Raw genomic sequence first — 19,144 nt, forward strand, 5'->3', positions numbered from 1 at the left:
CTACTTGAGGTTTCTCCCATTTTTATCCTTCGCAGTGGTAGGAATCTGTAGATAATTCCACCTCCCGTGCTTAACAGTTGGAGAGGTGTCTCCCTCAGTAAATTCTGCACCCTTTTTTTCTCCAAACATACCTTTGCTCATTGCGGCAAAAAAAAAGTTCTATTTTAGCTTCATCAGTCCACAGGACTTGTTTCCAAAAAGCATCAGGGTTGTTTAAATGTTGCTATACGAACTTCTGATGCTGAATTTTGTGGTGAGGAAGCAGGAAAGGTTTTCTTCTGATGACTCTTCCATGAAGGTCATATTTGTGCAGGTGTCGCTGCACAGTAGAACAGTGAACCACCACCCCAGAGTCTGCTGGATCTTCCTGAAGGTCTTTTGCAGTCAAAGGGAGGTTTTGATACGAGCAGTTCTCTCTGAGAGTTTTCTTGGTCTTCCAGACCTCAACTTGACCTCCACCATTCCTCTTAACTGCCATTTCTTAATTACATCACGAACTGAGGATAAGGCTGCATGAAAACACTTTGCTATCTTCTTATGACCTTCTCCTGCTTTGTGGGCACCAGTTATTTTAATATTCAGAGTGCCAGGCAGCTGCTCAGAGGAGCCCACGGCTGCTGATCTTTGGGACAAGGTTTGAGGAGGCAGAGTATTTATAGAGCTTTGAAATTTAAATTACCTGACCTTTCCTAATGATGATTGTGAACAAGCCGTAGCCCTAACAGGCTAATTAAAGTCTGCGACCTAACTTTTGGATGGTGCTCCTTTCCTTTTTTTCAGTTCAGATCGGTTCATCTGCTGCTCACTTATCTATTCACAGTAACAGAAATTTTGACCGGGGGGTGCCCAAACTTTTCCACGGCACTGTAGGTTGCTGTCCCTCAGATACAACCCTTAGACCATAGTAGTATTTCCCGAAGTAGCAGGAGATACGCCACAGACAAAACTTCGTCGTCATGGTTACGACAACAGACAAGAACACCATCAAGAGTTATATACTATGAACACACTTAAATTACTATAAAAAAATACTAGAAGAGGATTGCGGTATTTTTTTGTGATACACACCAGATAAGAGCTGTAGTTTGATGAGATGTAGCCCTTCCTGAATGCAATGCCGATTGAATAACGCTGAGGGAAATCAGCAGCCAAATGAATGTGTTGGGATGAAATGTACTGTGGTCAACCAGCTACCTACGTACGAATAGTATTAAAGTTATACTGGTATTTAACAAATGCCATGACGTACAAAATCATCTCTTAGGAGAACGTGTGGGACTAATGGAGGATAACTGAACGCATGCGATCTTTAAAAAAACACAAAGAAAACTGACATGATAAAGTTGCTGTAAACCCACCACATTATTATGAGTGTTAGTGTCAGTATCACGGCGACTTCTCCCACGTAAACTTCACCAAACACGCCTGTTGTACTGACCTTTGCCTTTACACCTCCTCCTCCTCTTCCTCCTGGACTTTCCTTTCATATCGTGGTCTGACCTCTCCACGTTTCTGCTGCAGGTCCCATTCACCGGTGCCATTCAGGAGAATCTTTTTTAATTACTATTAATTTTTTTTTCAAATTGTATGATTATCTTTCCGGGGGTAGTTTGTCCTCCGCTGCCCGTTCTCTTCTGTCTGTCTGAAACAAATGGATTCGGGAGGATTCAGAGTACAGCTCTGCAGCGGGAAGCCCTGCACAGTGACTGACTTCTCCCCCCTGCTGCCGGCTTTGGGAGGCAGGCGGCTGTTTATGGCTGTGACATCACGAGGAGAGGAAGAGCTCTGGTCGAGGCTGTGATTCAGCATCACCGAGAGAAAGTCACCGAGTTTTGTGGCATCAGCTGGCAGTTAGAAGCACGTTGTCAAAACCACAAGCAAAAGATTGACCACTGAACCCTACTGAGTTACTAAAATATCTGATTTCAAAAGGCTTAAATAATTTGTAGAGGTTATTGAGGGGAAAGGAGAAACTCGGGTTCTGAGCGGCAAGTGTTAAAGCAAGACTATGCCTTAAAATGTACAAACAGTAAATTCTCTCTCACAAAAAAACGCAAACTGGATTTCCAAGAAGTAAAAGTGATGTACGAAATCCTCTCCCACTTTTTCTAAAATAGCCGGGTGGGACCAGACGTACTGGCCGAGAGATACCGTCAGGGGTACTGACGTAAAAAGCAAAGACACCGGTGACGCACGCCACGGCCGCGGGTGGCGGCGGTGAGCCACTTCATCGTTCACCATAAGACATAAAAGGCGACCACAGCAAACATGTCTGTCACAGTTTGGTTGGGTTTGGGCACAACGAGTGCTTGGTTAGGTTTAGGAAAAGGTTGTGGTTGGAGTTAAAATAAGCACGTCCTCAAGGTTAAAGGTTACAATAACAAACACACGGTTAAGATCGTGGAACAGTCAAGGTTAGAAGAAACGACACTGACTATCGGTTTCAGACGGGAAAGTCCAGTGTTTTATCGACCCGTCCATCCATTCACCCACACTTTGGGATTTTCCAAAGTTTTTTAAGTACCCAGAAACATTTCCGGAGACGATTTGGTGGTCAAAAAATAAATGAATTCAAAAATTCCTTATGTGGCAATTTCGACTCATGGCCTCTGTTATTTCTGAAATCCTGGCTACAGTCCTGGTTTTGATTGTTATTTCTATCGGTTATTACAACATCATACTCACCAAAGTAATTAGTTAGATCTGAGAACATGGCAAAGTCACTGCACCAAAACACGAGCAGTCAGACGATCTGACAGGTTGTAAACACGCCGACACTTTAACAATATCCTACAAACCAGTGTTTTTCTCCCCAAAGAATCCCAGGGGTCACCACCTTGTTAAAGGGATAAGAGAGACAAAGAAATTCCTGACACACAAAATTCTGTTGGTTTTTTTTTTCCTGGCTCTTCTCCTGTAAAATGTGACTTACCTTCACCTTTTCAGACACCCAGAAATCCGTCAAAGTAACAAGTGAAAACGTCACAGTCCCACCCTATAAACATTAGGAAAACTGGAAATGTTCATTACTTAACTCACAAAAGTGTTTATTGATGTATTCAGTTATAGTTTTGTCCTTTAATATCTAAACAATGACCCGCTCCTCTTGATGTTTTAATCAAATCTTGCGTCGCATTGTTTTTCTTTCAGTTTTCCCCCCAACCACTTTTTATTTGTCTGACTTTCCTTTAGATTTATGTCCTCAGGAGCGGTTGCTCTTGTTGACTCAAATGCCGATAATCAGAATATGATTAAACCACAAAATTAATAAATACATAAACTGATCAATAGAATTAAACACTTAAGGAACGTTCAGCACTAAACACACGTGAATATGCTTTATATACCATATGTCTATATAATAATTATTATTTCAAGACTGTGTGTGTGCAGTAATATGCTATTTTTACACACTTCCAACATTAAAGCACTAAATGTAGGTTAGATAGATGCTCCTGCTGAGTTGTTTCTGCAGCAGCAGGAGACAAACTGAGTTTCTCGCTGTGCATCAACACTTTTATCTTCTATCTTTTATCCTCCGTCTCTCCCGCTTTCATAAAGCGAAATACAATGCACACTGCTACACGTTTCCCTTCTATGCGCGCATTCGCCGTGCCGTGATTAAATGAAAACCTCATGTTAGCTTTGTGTTGTCAATACCCCCTGGATTGTTTTGCTTCGTGACGTGAATTTTTTCGTGTCACGATGAAGAACAAAGCACAACACAGAAAACAAAGTGAGGCGATGCAGGGGAGGTTTTTGTGTTTTGAGATGGAAATCTTAAAATGAAAAAACAATTAACTGTCGTATCCCAGCACGGCTTTTTGTGATTTGATTTTATTGTGGCATGGAAAATTCACGAGACGGTGAAAAACAATCCATTCGGTTATCGAAGAAAAACCTGAATTCCTCGTCCTTTTAAAATGTTTTTTCATTCAATTATGACAGAAATGTATACATAAAAAGGGAATACGAATAGATTTTATATTTCACTGTACTTCTTCTGCCTGATTTTGTTTTTATTTAGATCATTGTGGCAGTACTTTGCCATAAAAACAACACTGTCCCACGTCTGTAAGGTTACCTTCTTCTACCATGGGTGTCTCCTCCAGCTTCAAGTGATTCGTCAAATGAGGCCTAGGGTGGTGGCCTCGGGGCGAAGGCGTGTGCGTATTTTACCCCCAAACAGGTAACCCCCCCATACCCATGATACAGGAACACATCTTCCTTATTTTACCCACCCACTCAACGCCGCAGCTGGGTGGCCACCCCCTCACGAGATAAGGATAATGCAAGAAAAATTTAAATTAAAGGAGGAATAATGAATGATGAAAAACAAATGATGTGTAAATGAATGATAATGCCATGAAAGAACAGTTTAATAATGTTTGCTTGTCAGCCCATGGTCAGCCCAGCAAAACTGTAGGCTATGGAAGCCGGCTGACTAATTTACTAATAGTTAGATTAAGTTCAGGGGGGTAAGCGACTCAAACATAAGCAGTCAGAGAAAACCATCTCCGGTAAAAGTCATCAGTGGAACCCCCTGAAACTATACTCCATTTTTTTCTAAATGCGGAAAAGTCGTCAAATCCTCCAGAAGAGGCTGAGGGTGGACTTGGGTGTGACTTGCCGGAGAAGGGGCCTGACCATCGCATGTACCGTCTGCGTCTTGCAACCCGCTTGCCGAGTCTGCTTTTTTCTTAGCATAACCTTGAGCTGAAGCCAAACCGGACGAGCGCACGAAGAGGTAGATCTAACTCTGCCGAGGATTCCCTCTCATCGTTCCTCGGCCTCGTCAGAGAAGTAGGTGAAGTCTCCGCGGTCAATAAAAAGACCATCATAAGCTGATATCTTATTAAGTCATCTGGGGGCTGGAGGGATTCCCTCTCGCAAGGAAATGGCAGGAAGCCGGGGACATGAGCGGAGAGTGTCACAAAGCTCACTACGGCTAACGGGTTGGATAAACCTCCGGGCGAAATTGGCAATTGCCTCAGGGGGCAAAAGGAGCCCTGTCACAAATGTTTACCCCCCCCCTGGGGCCCTGTCACACGTTAGCCAGCCGAGCTTCTTGACACCGTGAAGCCGAAGAGAGATTTATTAGGCCAGAAAGTAGGAAGTCAGTTGAGGTAAACACAAAGTCCTGACAGCGTTAGTGCTTTTTCTGCAAGTTGCCTGTGGACGTCACAATATTGTCTTTATTTTTTCGACGAAAGCAGCCTGTCACTGGTGGTTCGATCAGGACCGACTTATGCTGTGCAGCCAAAATTTCTTTAAACCCTCGGCACTCGCTTTTAAATCCGGTCGCGGCCCTAATGTTTCCAAAGGCACCAAATATGTCAGGCTTAGTTTCGGGGAAAATGTGTATAAATTGACGAAGATGACATGTAGAATATCTGATGGGAGAATAATAATTTTTAAAAAAAGTGACGCCTGGGGTTCGAATATTTCACTCAGTGTAAACACCGTGTACTGTAGCTTCATCGAAGAGCAAGCTGACACATATTATATGGTCAGAGTGTGGACTGAGGTGACTTTAACAACCTTAAAGCTACTTAACAGGAAAAACAGGGGGGAAACTGGATTTTAAGGGATGAGAACATCGATAATAAACCACAGAATACACCCGAGGATAAAGAGTTTTTTAAACATTTAACAGACATTTCAACATCCGACCTTCTGTTCTAATTTGAACTGTTCGCTGTTTTGCATCATTATGCCCACTTTGCATAATCTTTCCCGATTCTTCCCACTTCACCTTTACTTCCAATTAACAGCCGCCGTTTAATCCCTGCCAATCACCTTCCTCCAACTGATAATCTGACTGTGTCACATCCAAGTTAAGATTCAAATCGTCCCCTCTGCTTCGCTCCCCAGCATCATTTGACTGTTGCCATCGTCGCATTTTATCACCTCACCCCTCCTCTTTGTCCTTTGATGTGTTTCGCTCCTCTTGGTTTGCAGGTTTCCGGTGACTGACTCCCTCTTCAGAGGATTAGCGAGATGATGTACCTCATTGTTTATCTCCAGGTGTGCGCTGGAGGTGGTGTGCTGCGGGGATTGTGTCAAGCCTCTGGGATTCGCATTTCTCATGGCATTTCACCTCGCTGACGCCCAAAGCTCCACTGCTGCTTTCTTGTATGATTATCCACACTGTCTTACCACGTGCCTTCAATCATCATGTGCGGTGAGCAAATCTGAGCAATAGCGGAGGGAGAGGAGGAATGAACTGAAGGCAGCTGTAACTCTCCCTCGTTTATTTGACTTCCCCCTTTAAGGATTATTCTAATCTTCGACTGGAAGTGTCAGGGATTGGGTTTAGAATCAGGTACATGCATGTACAGGAGTGCTGTATTTGCCCAGTGACTAAAATGAAAGTAAATGTACACTTGGTACTGCAACGTCGGTAGGTTGGTCGGTCTACCGCTTTGGTCCTCACTGTAATACCGTATCTCAACAACTAGTTTATGAATTGGCATGACGTTTTGCACAGACATTCATGGTTCCCAGAGGATGAACCCTACAGACTTTGAAGCATCTCACCATCTTATGGATGGATTGGCATTAAAATTTGGTACAGATATATTTTTTTAATGCACAGACAATGCATTGAACTGATTTTGGTGATCTTTTAACCTTTGCTCTAGTACTACCATAAGGCCGACATTTGTGGGGGTTTTTTGCGTGAAATGTCAGTAACTATTGGATGGACTCCCGTGAAATCTGGTTCACAATGTCATGTTCCCCTCAGGATAAATTGTCATCACTGTCCAATGCTTTGTGACCAAATACCTGCAAAACTAATGACATTCCCATCAGCCTCAGCTGTCTTTATTGCTAAGTAGCAAATGTTAGCATGCTCAGATGCCAGTCTAAGACGGTGAACACAGTAAACATTAAACCTACTTAAACAGCACCATTTTAGAATCGTCATTGGTGAAGGAAATCAAACATCTGGCAGCTAAAGAGCCAGATGTTTTTGTCAGGAGTTGGTAGAGACATACAATGCTAATGTTGCCCTGCGTATAAAATGCTAATGTTGCTCTGCGTCTGCTGGTTGTGTAAATAGTTAGCTGTGATAACTTTGGAACACAGTAATTTGCCAAAATTGGAGTTAGTCCGCTTGTTCTGCTTCTTTTCTTGAAGTCCTTCTGCCCCCTAGTGGCCAGACGGCCAGTTAAAGCAGCTTTAAAGTTGATTGTATTGTTTTTCACACTACAAAAGGGAATGGGATGATCAATTTTGAAATATTATTTTATTGTAATTCATATTGAAGAAAAATTTTTTTTTATTCTTTTTGTGACTTTAAAGGGTAATACGTTTATTTCCTTTTTTTTTTTTGCCAAGAGTTAGATGACGAGATTGATACAACTCAATAACAGTAAATTTGGAGGCACAGCCAGCAGGTGATAAGCTGCTGGGGGGGGGGGTATGCATTTTACCATGTATGTGAAGCAAGATGTATTTTGTTTATTTAATTTGTACATAAACAGAAGTATAAAAATGACACGTTGAGGTTTTACTGGTCGTTATGTGGTGAAATCGTTAACCAGAATGTGAGGGGAATTTAAGAGGCAGCACTTTAAGGATCTACATCACATAGGTACAGCGACTTCACTTTGCTTTCTGTCTGGACTCATCTATAGGACCAGCGGCTGCAGTATTTTCCTACGTCGAAACATTCCTGTTTGTGTGCAGATTTAACAAATGCGATGTTAGGTGTTAACGTACGTTACTTTGGACAGTGCCTTCGTGTAAGATTCTGGAGGCCAAGGCCATGTCCAGAACATTTTAGATGGGGAATAAGCTGTGAGAGGTCGATGGAAAAGTACCAATATGATTACTTTTCCTTAAAGAATCAGAAGCAGAGCGTCGCACGAGACGTGACGAGTAGATGTCCTGCTTTATTAATAATGCCAAGAAAATGATTTAGAATATTATGGATCTGCCCCTGGCCAAAACATAAAAAGACAACATTATTTGACTATTCTGTGTATTTTTTATTAATATGTCAAAGCTTCATTAGAAATTTATATTGGGTCTCTGCTCTAATTAGCTGCCTTACTCCTCTACACTGTGAAAAGCTTTACCCTTAAAGCTAGATAAGACCAGAGGCATACTGACGGATGTGGCTCCTACATTTTGCTATCCTTAAAGCATTCATTTAAAAAAAACAAAAACTTTTTGATTTTATTTGTCTCAAATTGATGAACTTTTCAGAAGTTTCAAGGCTCCAGGTGACTTTGAAATAGCGAAAGAATACAAAAAACTCTGAAAACTGTGACATGTACGACCAGAACTGATGCCAAGTGGACGAAGAGGAGCTAGAAAACAACATTATAGTGGACACATATGCTACAGAGAAGCACCTGCAGCTTTCTCACGTGTGGACCCGTGTGACAGAATCATAATATTATGGCAAAAACGAGAACACGTCTAACATCTCCTCCCGCTGTTCGCAGACATCCAGACTGTTAAGGTGAGATAAAGTCGATGTGGGACTTTAGCACCATGCAGACACAACAGAGAGGCTATTACGGCGTCTGATGACAAACAGATAGATTGGAACGTATTTCAGCCTGTGGCTAAGATCCCACAGGGCAGGGAGAATGAAGTGCTCTCCAAAATGAGCTCAACATCCCAGCAAATAGGACACAGCAGCTTCCCCGCGCGCTCCTCAGGCCAAACATTATACTGTACATTAGATCCATCTCACTGTTCCTGTGTAAATAGCTGCCGCTGCATCCTCCAGGCACGCGCTCTCCTGCTCCTTCGGTCGGGTTTGGTGGCGAGGAGGATTTAGCTGCATGTACGGGAGAGGTGACGGCGTATCGTTGTGTCATCTGGAAATCTGTGTCATATTACAGAATTAGCATATTTATGTTTATGTTATTATTCCACCTGATGTTGCTTCTCTGCACCCAGCCTCCCTCCTTTCCTCTCGCCTCCTTCTCATTGCGTTGTTTCTTTCTCCTGTTTTAATGCACTGGATGCGCTGAGTGTCACTTTCTGTAAAGTGCACTGAGACTTCTTTGACTAGACTCTAAACAAATCTACGCACTCTCTCGCTTCCTGTCTCTCTCTCCCACCTTTGCCTGTTGGCGTCCTTCCTTCCAGTCGCAGACATTGTCACTGTGCGCGTGTGTGTGCGTGTGTGTGTGTGTGTGTGTGTGTGTGTGTGTGTGTGTGTGTGTGCGCGTCTGCAAGAGCGGTGCGTTAGTTTTGTTGTTTTTGAGAGCGACGCCGTGAAGTCAGCCACCCTGGTCATGCCTGAGTGATGTGGCGGGGAGTTTCATTATGCTATGAAATAACGATCAAACCACGATTATGTTGATTAGGTTTCATGAATATTTCAAAGGCAAAACCAAATTGCTGATTAAATATTCACTGGTGGTTTCCTCTCTGACAGACTGGGAGATCATACCACATCTACCTAATGACTTACTGTGCTGCACTGGAAAAGTCTTTATGCCTTAGCACAACACTCCAATATTGTATAACTGCATGTTAATCAGTTGCCCGACTGTCAGTTTTAATGGAGTTTATTTTTAGTTTCGCAGCTGCTGGGTATGTGTATAGTATCTGTGTGTTCAGCTTTGACCGAGTTAAGACTCAGAGAACGAGTATGAATTTCGAAGCAGGCTGTGGCAACTGGGTAAGTGTTTTAAAATACCTTGATTAATCTTTCTGTAGCTCCAAAATGTTCTTCAGTACAGGACTCGGTCACGTTCTGCCAAGTAAAAAGTAGCTAATTTAACATTACATTTACTGAGTTTGTTTTACACAGGACAACAAGGGTTTAATAATTTGTTAAATGTTGTTATCTGTTTCTGTTTTTGAAGCCTCTGAAACCTGCACGATAGGAAAACATGAAACACCGCTGGCACCAGGTGGCGGCGAGCGGTAACTGTCTGAAGTTCATGGACCCTCAAGCTCTTCGAAATGACAGAATGCAGTGATCAGGGATGTACGTGAACACAAGCAGACGATGTGGCTGTGAAACGGGAGTAGGCCTCCAACAGATATGGACAGCACCTGAATTTCTGCAGGAGCCCGACGTTGCCTACGTGTCATTTTTCCCCTCACGACCTGATATTGAAGCCTGGCATCCCGCACATCCGGTAGCAGAGCTTCGTCTGTTTTTTTCCACCGCCACTTCGAATTTATTTTCATCTGGACCTCCGCTCATTGCATGCACCAAACCCCCATTTGAGAAAAAAAAAAGGAAAAGAATCCAATAGCTATTATGGCCCATTTTTTGTCCTGGGCCTCCTCCCACCGTATAAAAAAACCTACACTTTTAAAGAAAAACAATTCATTATGGCCCCAGGAAATTCTGACCTGTATTTACTCATCGTTATTCATTTCCCACGGGACCATTGCACAGCTTTTATTAGGATTCAGTGTACACTTCCTTCGCTCGTTTTTTTGAAGGTGGGATTCAAATGCAAATCATGTTTTTATCGCTTGTTTAATTTAGGCGCACGTTGAAAAGACACCTACGTATATTTCGCTGACAGCTAAACTTACATGTGTATGTGTGAGTTGGGCTATAGATGGCTGTAAGTCGAGACAATTTGTAACAACCTTCGGTGGCAGAAATATAGTATGAATGGGGATCTTTTTCTGACATAAACAGACACTGATGCAGATAAAGATAGTAGCTTTGTGTTACAGTCCTAGGCATAATAACAATAATGTAGGCATAATAATCATCATAATGTCTGAAAACTGGTTACAGTACAACCATGACTGTAACAATCCTGCTTTTTCTAGTTCTTTGAACCAAAGGGATGAGATGAGAACTGATACCTTTTCTTGGATTTCACTGTTCATTTCGAATTTGTTGTTTCCCGTGTTTAAGCAAGATTTCCCCTCGGGGTTCATAACTGTCATCAGAGGCAAACAAAGTAAATCTACACAGTCTCACGTACATATACATTTCAACATATTCATCTTTAAATTCAGTTAATCTGTAGATTACGTTTAAATTCCTACGTCAGTGAAAATGTGTAATGAAGGGTGAAACGTCAGAGCCAGTTATTAGCATCACTATATAGTAGATGTAGCTATTGTTCCTTCTATTAGATAGATTATAATAACTAACAGTAAAACACACTCAGAAAATGGTGATTTGTCATTTGCAAACCTATTTGTTACATTTGTCAGCATTGTAAGAACTTTAATCCTTAAAAATGAAACCTTTCATGTGTTAGGTTAGACTCAGTCTAAACGCTGACCTCAAGCTGTGCTGAATCTATGGGACTTCTTAATATGCTCAGCACCACAGCAGGCACTGAAATTAATTTGTTCACTATCACCTCCTTGCAGACGTTTTGATAAGATACCTTACAACGAGCAGCTGGTGCGTAGAACGAAGTCGATCAAAATAATCTTAATTACAGCTGAAAAAATGAAAGTCACTCTGCTTTCAGCGAAACATTTCCAGTTTATGGGGAACATTCACATTAATGGTAACTGAAACCTGGAGTCGGTGAATTATAAGCGGATGGTGGACTTCATGTGCAAACATGCAGATCCTGTTTGTTCCTGCTTCTGTGGGAAATCCTACTGACAGAGGCTACAGGTCTGAAACAGCACAAAGTTTGTTAATTTCATTCTAAAGTCAGTTTCCAAATAAAATAAAATAAAAACAAAAATATAAAGTAATAAAGTAATAAAAATACCAATAAATTAGACATAATTTCAGATCAGTCTTACAATGTATATTCAGAGGTGGAAAGTAACTAAGTACTGATACTCAAGTAGAAGTCTGAGTTACTGTACTTGTACGCTACATGAGCATTTTAATTTTATGTTACTTTATATTTCTACTCGACTACATTTATTTGGCAGCTGTAGGTACTAGTTACTTTGCAGATGAAGATTTAAAAAAACTATAATGAGTATATAAGGTAAAAATGCATTGTTATACGGTAAACAAAACCATCAAACAGTAAACTACATTGTGCCTTTGCAGCTTTCTTGCAGCTCCTGAAACTTGTTTGCAGTTGCAACAGCAGGCTCTCAGCTGCTGAACATGGAGACTAGGAAGTGACTGTCACTGTTTTGATTATAACAGTGACAGAAAATCTTGTAGCGGCACACAGAATCCACAGATGACCTCATGATTTCATGTGTGATCAGGAAAAAAATCTCAAAGATATAAATAACTGGACCATGTAACTGATTAACTGCCAAGAAAATAGCTTATTTCTCACCACATGGTGGCGTCATTGCTACCGTTGATATGACTATGTGAAGCAATCAATTGTGGGGAAGCTCTTAACCAAGTTTCAGTCTTGTAGCCTTTATAGTTTTTGACATGTTCATCATGGTTCATAATGTTTCATAATGTTTCATCATGTTTCGCTTATTCCCCATAGAAAACCATTCAAAAACATATTGGTGTTTTTGTTACTTTTACTTAAGTAAAAGATGTTACTACTTCTTCCACCACAGAGTATATTAAACTGTAGTATTAATTTCTTTGACTTATCTATCTGGTTGAGCGGCTAATCAACTCAGTGGGTATTCGACACGGCAGACACAGAATGAACAGTTAAGTTTTGTTTCGGTAAACTTGACTGTTCATCCTGTGTCTTCACGTCAAGGACAAGCAGTGACCACCTTGTTCTGCGGAGAAAACTCCAACACTGCAGTGGGCACACCTGCCGGTTACGTCGGAAATCACCAAAAAATGAGGTTAAACCTCACTGGGGATGTTGGCTCTGAGACTGTTGCTGTGCATAGAGGTGACCGCAACCATATCTAGTTGGCATTACTCACCCACTGCACTAGCTACAGGTCTTTCCTCACCCTTCTTTTTCATTAGAGAAGTTACACTCTACATCACAAATACCAGTTTTCATAACCAGTGACAGGTACTGCTATAGGCCAAGTCATTTGGTAATGTCTGAAAGGGGGCCCCATATCCCGCATTTATTGTTAAGAGAAGGACTTCATACCCATGTAAACATTTCAATCAGGAACAGCCCCTCAGTTTCTGTCTTTTTTTTTTTTCATTTGTTAACACTTACAACATCTTTAATGACTGAATGTTTCCCCTTTGTGAAATCTAACTGTGTAGAAAGACACTGAGTCAGCACATTGTCATGTTGTCACAATGTTAATAATTAGGACAAAATACACTCTGGACCAGTCAAACCACTCCCCTTCCTGGAATGAAGCAAAGCTTGTAGACGCCGCCTTTTGCTGATCTCAAACACAACAAGATTTATTTGGTCAGAATATTAACTTGTTCCTTCCTCTACACCCTGCCTCTGTTTTAAGGTAAGTGAAACTGAAATGTGGTGAACTACGAGAGCTGACAGGCTACACAAATAACAGAGTTTGGATCTTGGTACAACTTTTGTCAGTTTAAGGGAAACTGGCCATCGCTTCAGGGAGGTGAAATGGCACAGAAAGGAGTTCAGCTGGACCAGGAAACAATTTGCTGTTCGATCTGTCTGGATCTACTGAAGGATCCGGTGACTATTCCCTGTGGACACAGCTACTGCATGAACTGTATTAAAAGCTTCTGGGATGAAGAGGATGAGAAGAAAATCCACAGCTGCCCTCAGTGTAGGCAGACCTTCACACCGAGGCCTGTCCTGGTGAAAAACACCATGTTAGCAGCTTTGGTGGAGGAGCTGAAGAAAACTGGACTCCAAGCTGCTCCTGCTGATCACTGCTATGCTGGACCTGAAGATGTGGCCTGTGATGTCTGCACTGGGAGAAAACTGAAAGCTCTGAAATCCTGTTTGGTGTGTCTGGCATCTTACTGTGAGACACACCTACAGCCCCATTATGACGCAGCTCCATTAAAGAAACACAAGCTGGTGGACCCCTCCGAGAAGCTCCAGGAGAACATCTGCTCTCGTCATGATGAGGTGATGAAGATGTTCTGCCGCACTGATCAGCAGTGTATCTGTTATCTCTGCTCTGTGGATGAACATAAAGGCCACGACACAGTCTCAGCTGCTGCAGAAAGGACTGAGAGGCAGAGAGAGCTGGAGCTGAGTCGACAACAAATCCAGCAGAGAATCCAGGACAGAGAGAGAGATGTGAAGGTGCTTCAACAGGAGGCGGAGGCCATCAATCGCTCTGCTGATAAAGCAGTGGAGGACAGTGAGAAGATCTTCACTGAGCTGATCCGTCTCATCGAGAAAAGAAGCTCTGGTGTGAAGCAGCAGATCAGATCCCAGCAGAAAACTGAAGTCAGTCGTGCCAAAGAGTTTCAGGAGAAGCTGGAGCAGGAGATCAATGAGCTGAAGAGGAAAGACGCTGAGCTGAAGCAGCTCTCACACATAGAGGATCACAACCAGTTTCTACACAACTACCTCTCATTGTCAGGACTCAGTCAATCTACAGACTCATCCAGCATCAATATCCGTCCTCTGAGGTACTTTGAAGATGTGACAGCAGCTGTGTCAGAGGTCAGAGATAAACTACAGGACATTCTGACTGAGAAATGGACAAACATCTTAATGACAGTGACTGAAGTGGATGTTTTGCTGCCACAACCAGAGCCCAAGACCAGAGCTGAATTCTTAAAATATTCACAGGAAATCACACTGGATCCAAACACAGCACACACAGGTCTGTTATTATCTGAGGGAAACAGAAAAGCAACATTAATGAAACAACATCAGTCTTATCCTAGTCACCCAGACAGATTCACTACATGTTCTCAGGTCCTGAGTAGAGAGAGTCTGATTGGACGTTGTTACTGGGAGGTGGAAAAAGGCGCGGGTGGAGTTTCAGTAATGGTTGCATACAAAGACAATAACTCTTTAAATGAAAAATGTGGAGATAATGACAAGTCTTGGGCCTTAGAATTTTACAAAAATCGTTATGAGTTCAGACATAACAATATCACAACTTCCATCTCAGGTCCTCAGTCCTCCAGAGTAGGAGTGTACCTGGATCACAGTGCAGGTATTCTGTCCTTCTACAGTGTCTCTGAAACCATGACTCTCCTCCACAGAGTCCAGACCACATTCACTCAGCCTCTCTATGCTGGTTTTCATTGTTACGGTCCCATCGGAAACACAGCTGAGCTGTTTGGACTTGAGTGGACGTGGACTTGAATGGGCAAGGGTTACTTTTTGGACAAGAATTTTGTTTCTCAGTGCAAGAGTGGCTGGCACTTTGATATATTCTGTTTGCTTTGCTGTGTTGCCTTCCACTGCTTATGCTAACTACACAGATATTCTTAAGTTATTTGCATCTCAAAATAGAAATGTAAAAGGCATTATACAGAGCTGCTAAACTGAAAAAAACACATGGACTGTAGCTCAGTTTTTAACGCATTAAATCAATTACATGTCAACCACAGAAAATGGCAGAAAAATACCAGAGCCCTTAAATGAAGTAAAGGTATGAGTACCATCCCTAAGAAATCCTTGACTAAAAGTCCTGCTTTCAAATATTCTATGTGTATTTTTGCAGTAAAGGAATGAACGTTAAGTACTAGTTTTTCAGAATTTGGCTACACTGATGCATTAATTTACCGTCCCTCTGTTGTCGTACTTCTGGCGTATAATTCATACGGCGTGTGTACTGATGGAGTGTTTGAACTATATTTTGTTTCCTCATTTCATTATCATCTTTCATCTAAAATATTGAACATGTTCCTTTAAATGCTTATTTGGGTTCGACTACGGTACTCAAGTACCTTTAAATGCTAATAATCATCAGGCCAGTGTCTAATCTGGCTTCCCTTTAAAATGAATTCTCTATCTTGCTTTTTGTCAACTATTTGCACATATTGTGTTCTCCACTAGAGGTTGCTCTTTACACATTCCTTTATCATGTACTTGTGTGTCTTTTTTTTGTTTTTTTTTGTTTTTTTTGTCAGTAAGTACCGTACATTGCATTGCCAAAAATATGTGGACACCCCTCTCCAACATCTTTTGTGTACTTTTAGTTTGGGGCATATTCACAGTTTGAGCATCTTAGTTCGAATGAAAAGAAATCGTGATGCTGCAGCACACACTGATACTTAGGCAGTGGTGTTCTTCCAACCTTGTAGCAACAATTTGGAATGACATTTATGGATAGGACTCATGTTTGGGTATCCACATACTTTTATCCATGTAGTGTATGTCGATATCAAGATAGCTGTCAGATATACAAATTGAAATTGCAACGCATCAATATGTCAAATAAAAATCACACGTGGGTGTAGTGTTCGAGTGTTGACATTCTTTTGGACATATAGTGTATTTAGCAATATTTCACCCACAAACATGTAAATAAAGTTTTTAAATACTTATCATAAAGAGTAGATTTTATATATATAATCTTTTGAGCTGCTGATGAATTTATTTTAAAAAGCTTTTTTACATTTGGAAATGTCATCCTCCGGTCTGCCACTGATGTAACATATAAGATGCACTTAATTACATGTTTTGCTCTCGATTCACTGGTGAATTAATGAATTTATACTTTTGTTATTTACACACAGATTATGCTTATGATCATACTTCTTATCTTTGGACGGAGTTGGAATTTCGTTGGATGGTCTGAATGCCGCAATATAGACATTTCCGAGCTGTGTGGAATAAAAAATATTGTCATTAGAGTTTGACCTAGAAAACCGCCATGTTTAAATGTACAATTCAAATTGTGTGTAGGTGAGGCTTTACTTAATAAATTCATAACTGGATGTATAAGGAACTGTTTTTTTTTTTTCTTTCTTTTGAACCAGAAGAAAATTCTCCAGTGTGTTATATTTCTGCATCTGATGTGTTTTGTGCTGTCAGTCGAACAACCTAATTAACATATTGTGTGTTTCATACCCTACCTGTGTTTTTAGTCCCAAAGTGAAGGTTCTAAACAAGGTGAAAGCTTCAAGCATGCAAGAGGGTTTGGCATTTCATTAGTTTTACATACAGTAACTATCAGAAATTGGTTATGTATATTTACATTTCGAACACATTTGACACTTTAATCACTATATCTAGACGCTACTGGTGGAGGTAACTTAGTCGCGTATTAACATTAACAGCGTTTGCTTTGCTCATTTATCTCGCTGATATAGATTTGAGATTTGTGACACAGTTGCAAAAGCCGCCAAGTCTTGTTATATGTACAAAAGGATATGATCCAGTGTTAAAACTGCACTATACACCTGCCCCATAACATCAGTATAAATTTAGACAAATAATGTTTCCAATGTTCTAAACATCATAAATATAGCAAAATGGTTACTGACAAAAAGTGCGGCTTATACACTTTTTTTTCATTATAACGTCTGTAATAATGTCATACAAACTTAGAAGTTTTGTATACTTGCTATTCATAATGTTATCCCTGTTTTGTTTTTTTGTTTTTTTACCCTAATATAGATATCAATATCACTAAATGACTAATCGTTGAGTAAGTGCATTGAACAAATCAATTAAATCAAACAAAGATAACAATGAAATATTGAGGTGGATGTTTCACTGCCACAACCAGAGCCCAAGACCAAAGCTGGATTCTTAAAATATTCACAGGAAATCACACTGGATCCAAACACAGCACACACACGTCCGTTATTATCTGAGGGAAACAGAAAAGCAACATTAATGAGTCAGCGACAGTCTTATCCTAGTCACCCAGACAGATTCACTAAATGTTTTCAGGTCCTGAGTAGAGAGAGTCTGATTGGACGTTGTTACTGGGAGGTGGAGTGGAGAAGAAGAGTTTATGTAGCAGTCGCATACAAGAATATCAGTGGAGCAGAAAGATTGGATGAATGTGTATTTGGACTAAATAACAAATCTTGGACATTAAACTGTGACCACATGGGTTATACGTTCTGGTATAACAGCATCAAGACTCCAGTCTCAGGTCCTCAGTCCTCCAGAGTAGGAGTGTACCTGGATCACAGTGAAGGTATTCTGTCCTTCTACAGTGTCTCTGAAACCATGACTCTCCTACACAGAGTCCAGACCACATTCACTCAGCCTCTCTATGCTGGACTAGGGCTTTACTGGTACGATGGAGACACAGCTGAGTTCTGTGGACTCAAATAGAAAGAAGTCATTATTTCTGTGTGATGTCAGATATATTTCAGTCTCTCCGTACTGATGTTGTGTTAAAAGCTGCCAAAGGCTGAGTGACGTCTCTCTACGTCTTCCTGCAGTGAACATCACAGCAGGTGGACGAATGAAATCTGATGCAAGACACAAGAGGGCGCCTTCCTCCTGCCGACCGGGGATGTGGTGGAGGTTGAAGCACTTCAACTCAGTTTTTCAAAAGTTTTTATTAAGAACATGATTTTAGGCTGAGAAGATTTTTTTGAAATGTTTCTCTGAAACTGATCAGTTTTGTGTAGTTTGTGTTTGTTTATTGAGGCTATACTCTGACCTCATTACAGAACCAGTAATAACCCATATGTGACATTTTTTAATAGTGTTCTGATTTATTCTCCACTAACGTTAGATTGTTCTTCCAGTTGCTTCAGTTGGGTTTCACTGCAGCGTGTTTGGGTTGTTTGAAACTGTTGTTTCACCCTTGATGCTTTTGTATTGATAACTGTACTGACATTAATCATTAAAACTTAAACTTTAGAAGTATGATGACAATGTAACGGCTTAAGTGTGATGTCTGTTTGATCATTTGGAACACAACGGAAAGGTTATAATTAATCAGATGTATAAAGCTGTACATTTTCTATGACGCATTCAGTCATTGCTGTCGCGAAACTGAACGACAGAGTCAAACGATCTGCTGCATTCATGTCCTGTGGGATACAGAGGTGCAAGTGACTTGTTTGGTTAGTTTCTTTCGGTGCGCTGAACACTAAAATACACCTTTTACTCAACATTAAATTCGAAATTTAACCTGTTTTATTCAAAAATACTTAAGAGTACTTCATCAAACAATGAAAAAATTTGAGAAGTCAGCAGTGATTGATCTCTGTATTTTTCATCTGCTGTATTTGAAATATTGTAATCTATGAAATGTTTGAACAAAATGTAAAAAATATTGTAGGAGAACAGAAGAGCTCCTTCTGGGGAACCATCCCTAAACCCGCAAGAAGAGTTTATCACCTAAAAGTTGTGGTGATCAGCGTTTTTAAATGGGAAATAACCTCCATTGTAAAAAAGGGTTAAACATCCAGAATCAAACTGCTCCTCTTCCTGGAATCAAT

At 40.9% G+C, this 19,144-nt stretch overlaps 1 protein-coding gene across 1 annotated transcript; it reads left to right on the plus strand.

Moving 5' to 3' along the window:
• Positions 1-13,231: 13,231 nt before the first annotated feature.
• On the plus strand, positions 13,232-18,023 carry LOC120798743 (tripartite motif-containing protein 16-like). Its single transcript, XM_040143320.1, has 2 exons — positions 13,232-14,735; positions 17,673-18,023. Exons 1-2 carry the CDS (start codon positions 13,413-13,415, stop codon positions 18,021-18,023), a joined length of 1,674 nt encoding a protein of 557 aa, XP_039999254.1. The 5' UTR covers positions 13,232-13,412.
• The last annotated feature ends 1,121 nt before the right edge of the window (positions 18,024-19,144 follow it).

Source organism: Xiphias gladius, chromosome 14, assembly GCF_016859285.1.
Source record: "Xiphias gladius isolate SHS-SW01 ecotype Sanya breed wild chromosome 14, ASM1685928v1, whole genome shotgun sequence".
NCBI classification, from domain to species: domain Eukaryota; kingdom Metazoa; phylum Chordata; class Actinopteri; order Istiophoriformes; family Xiphiidae; genus Xiphias; species Xiphias gladius.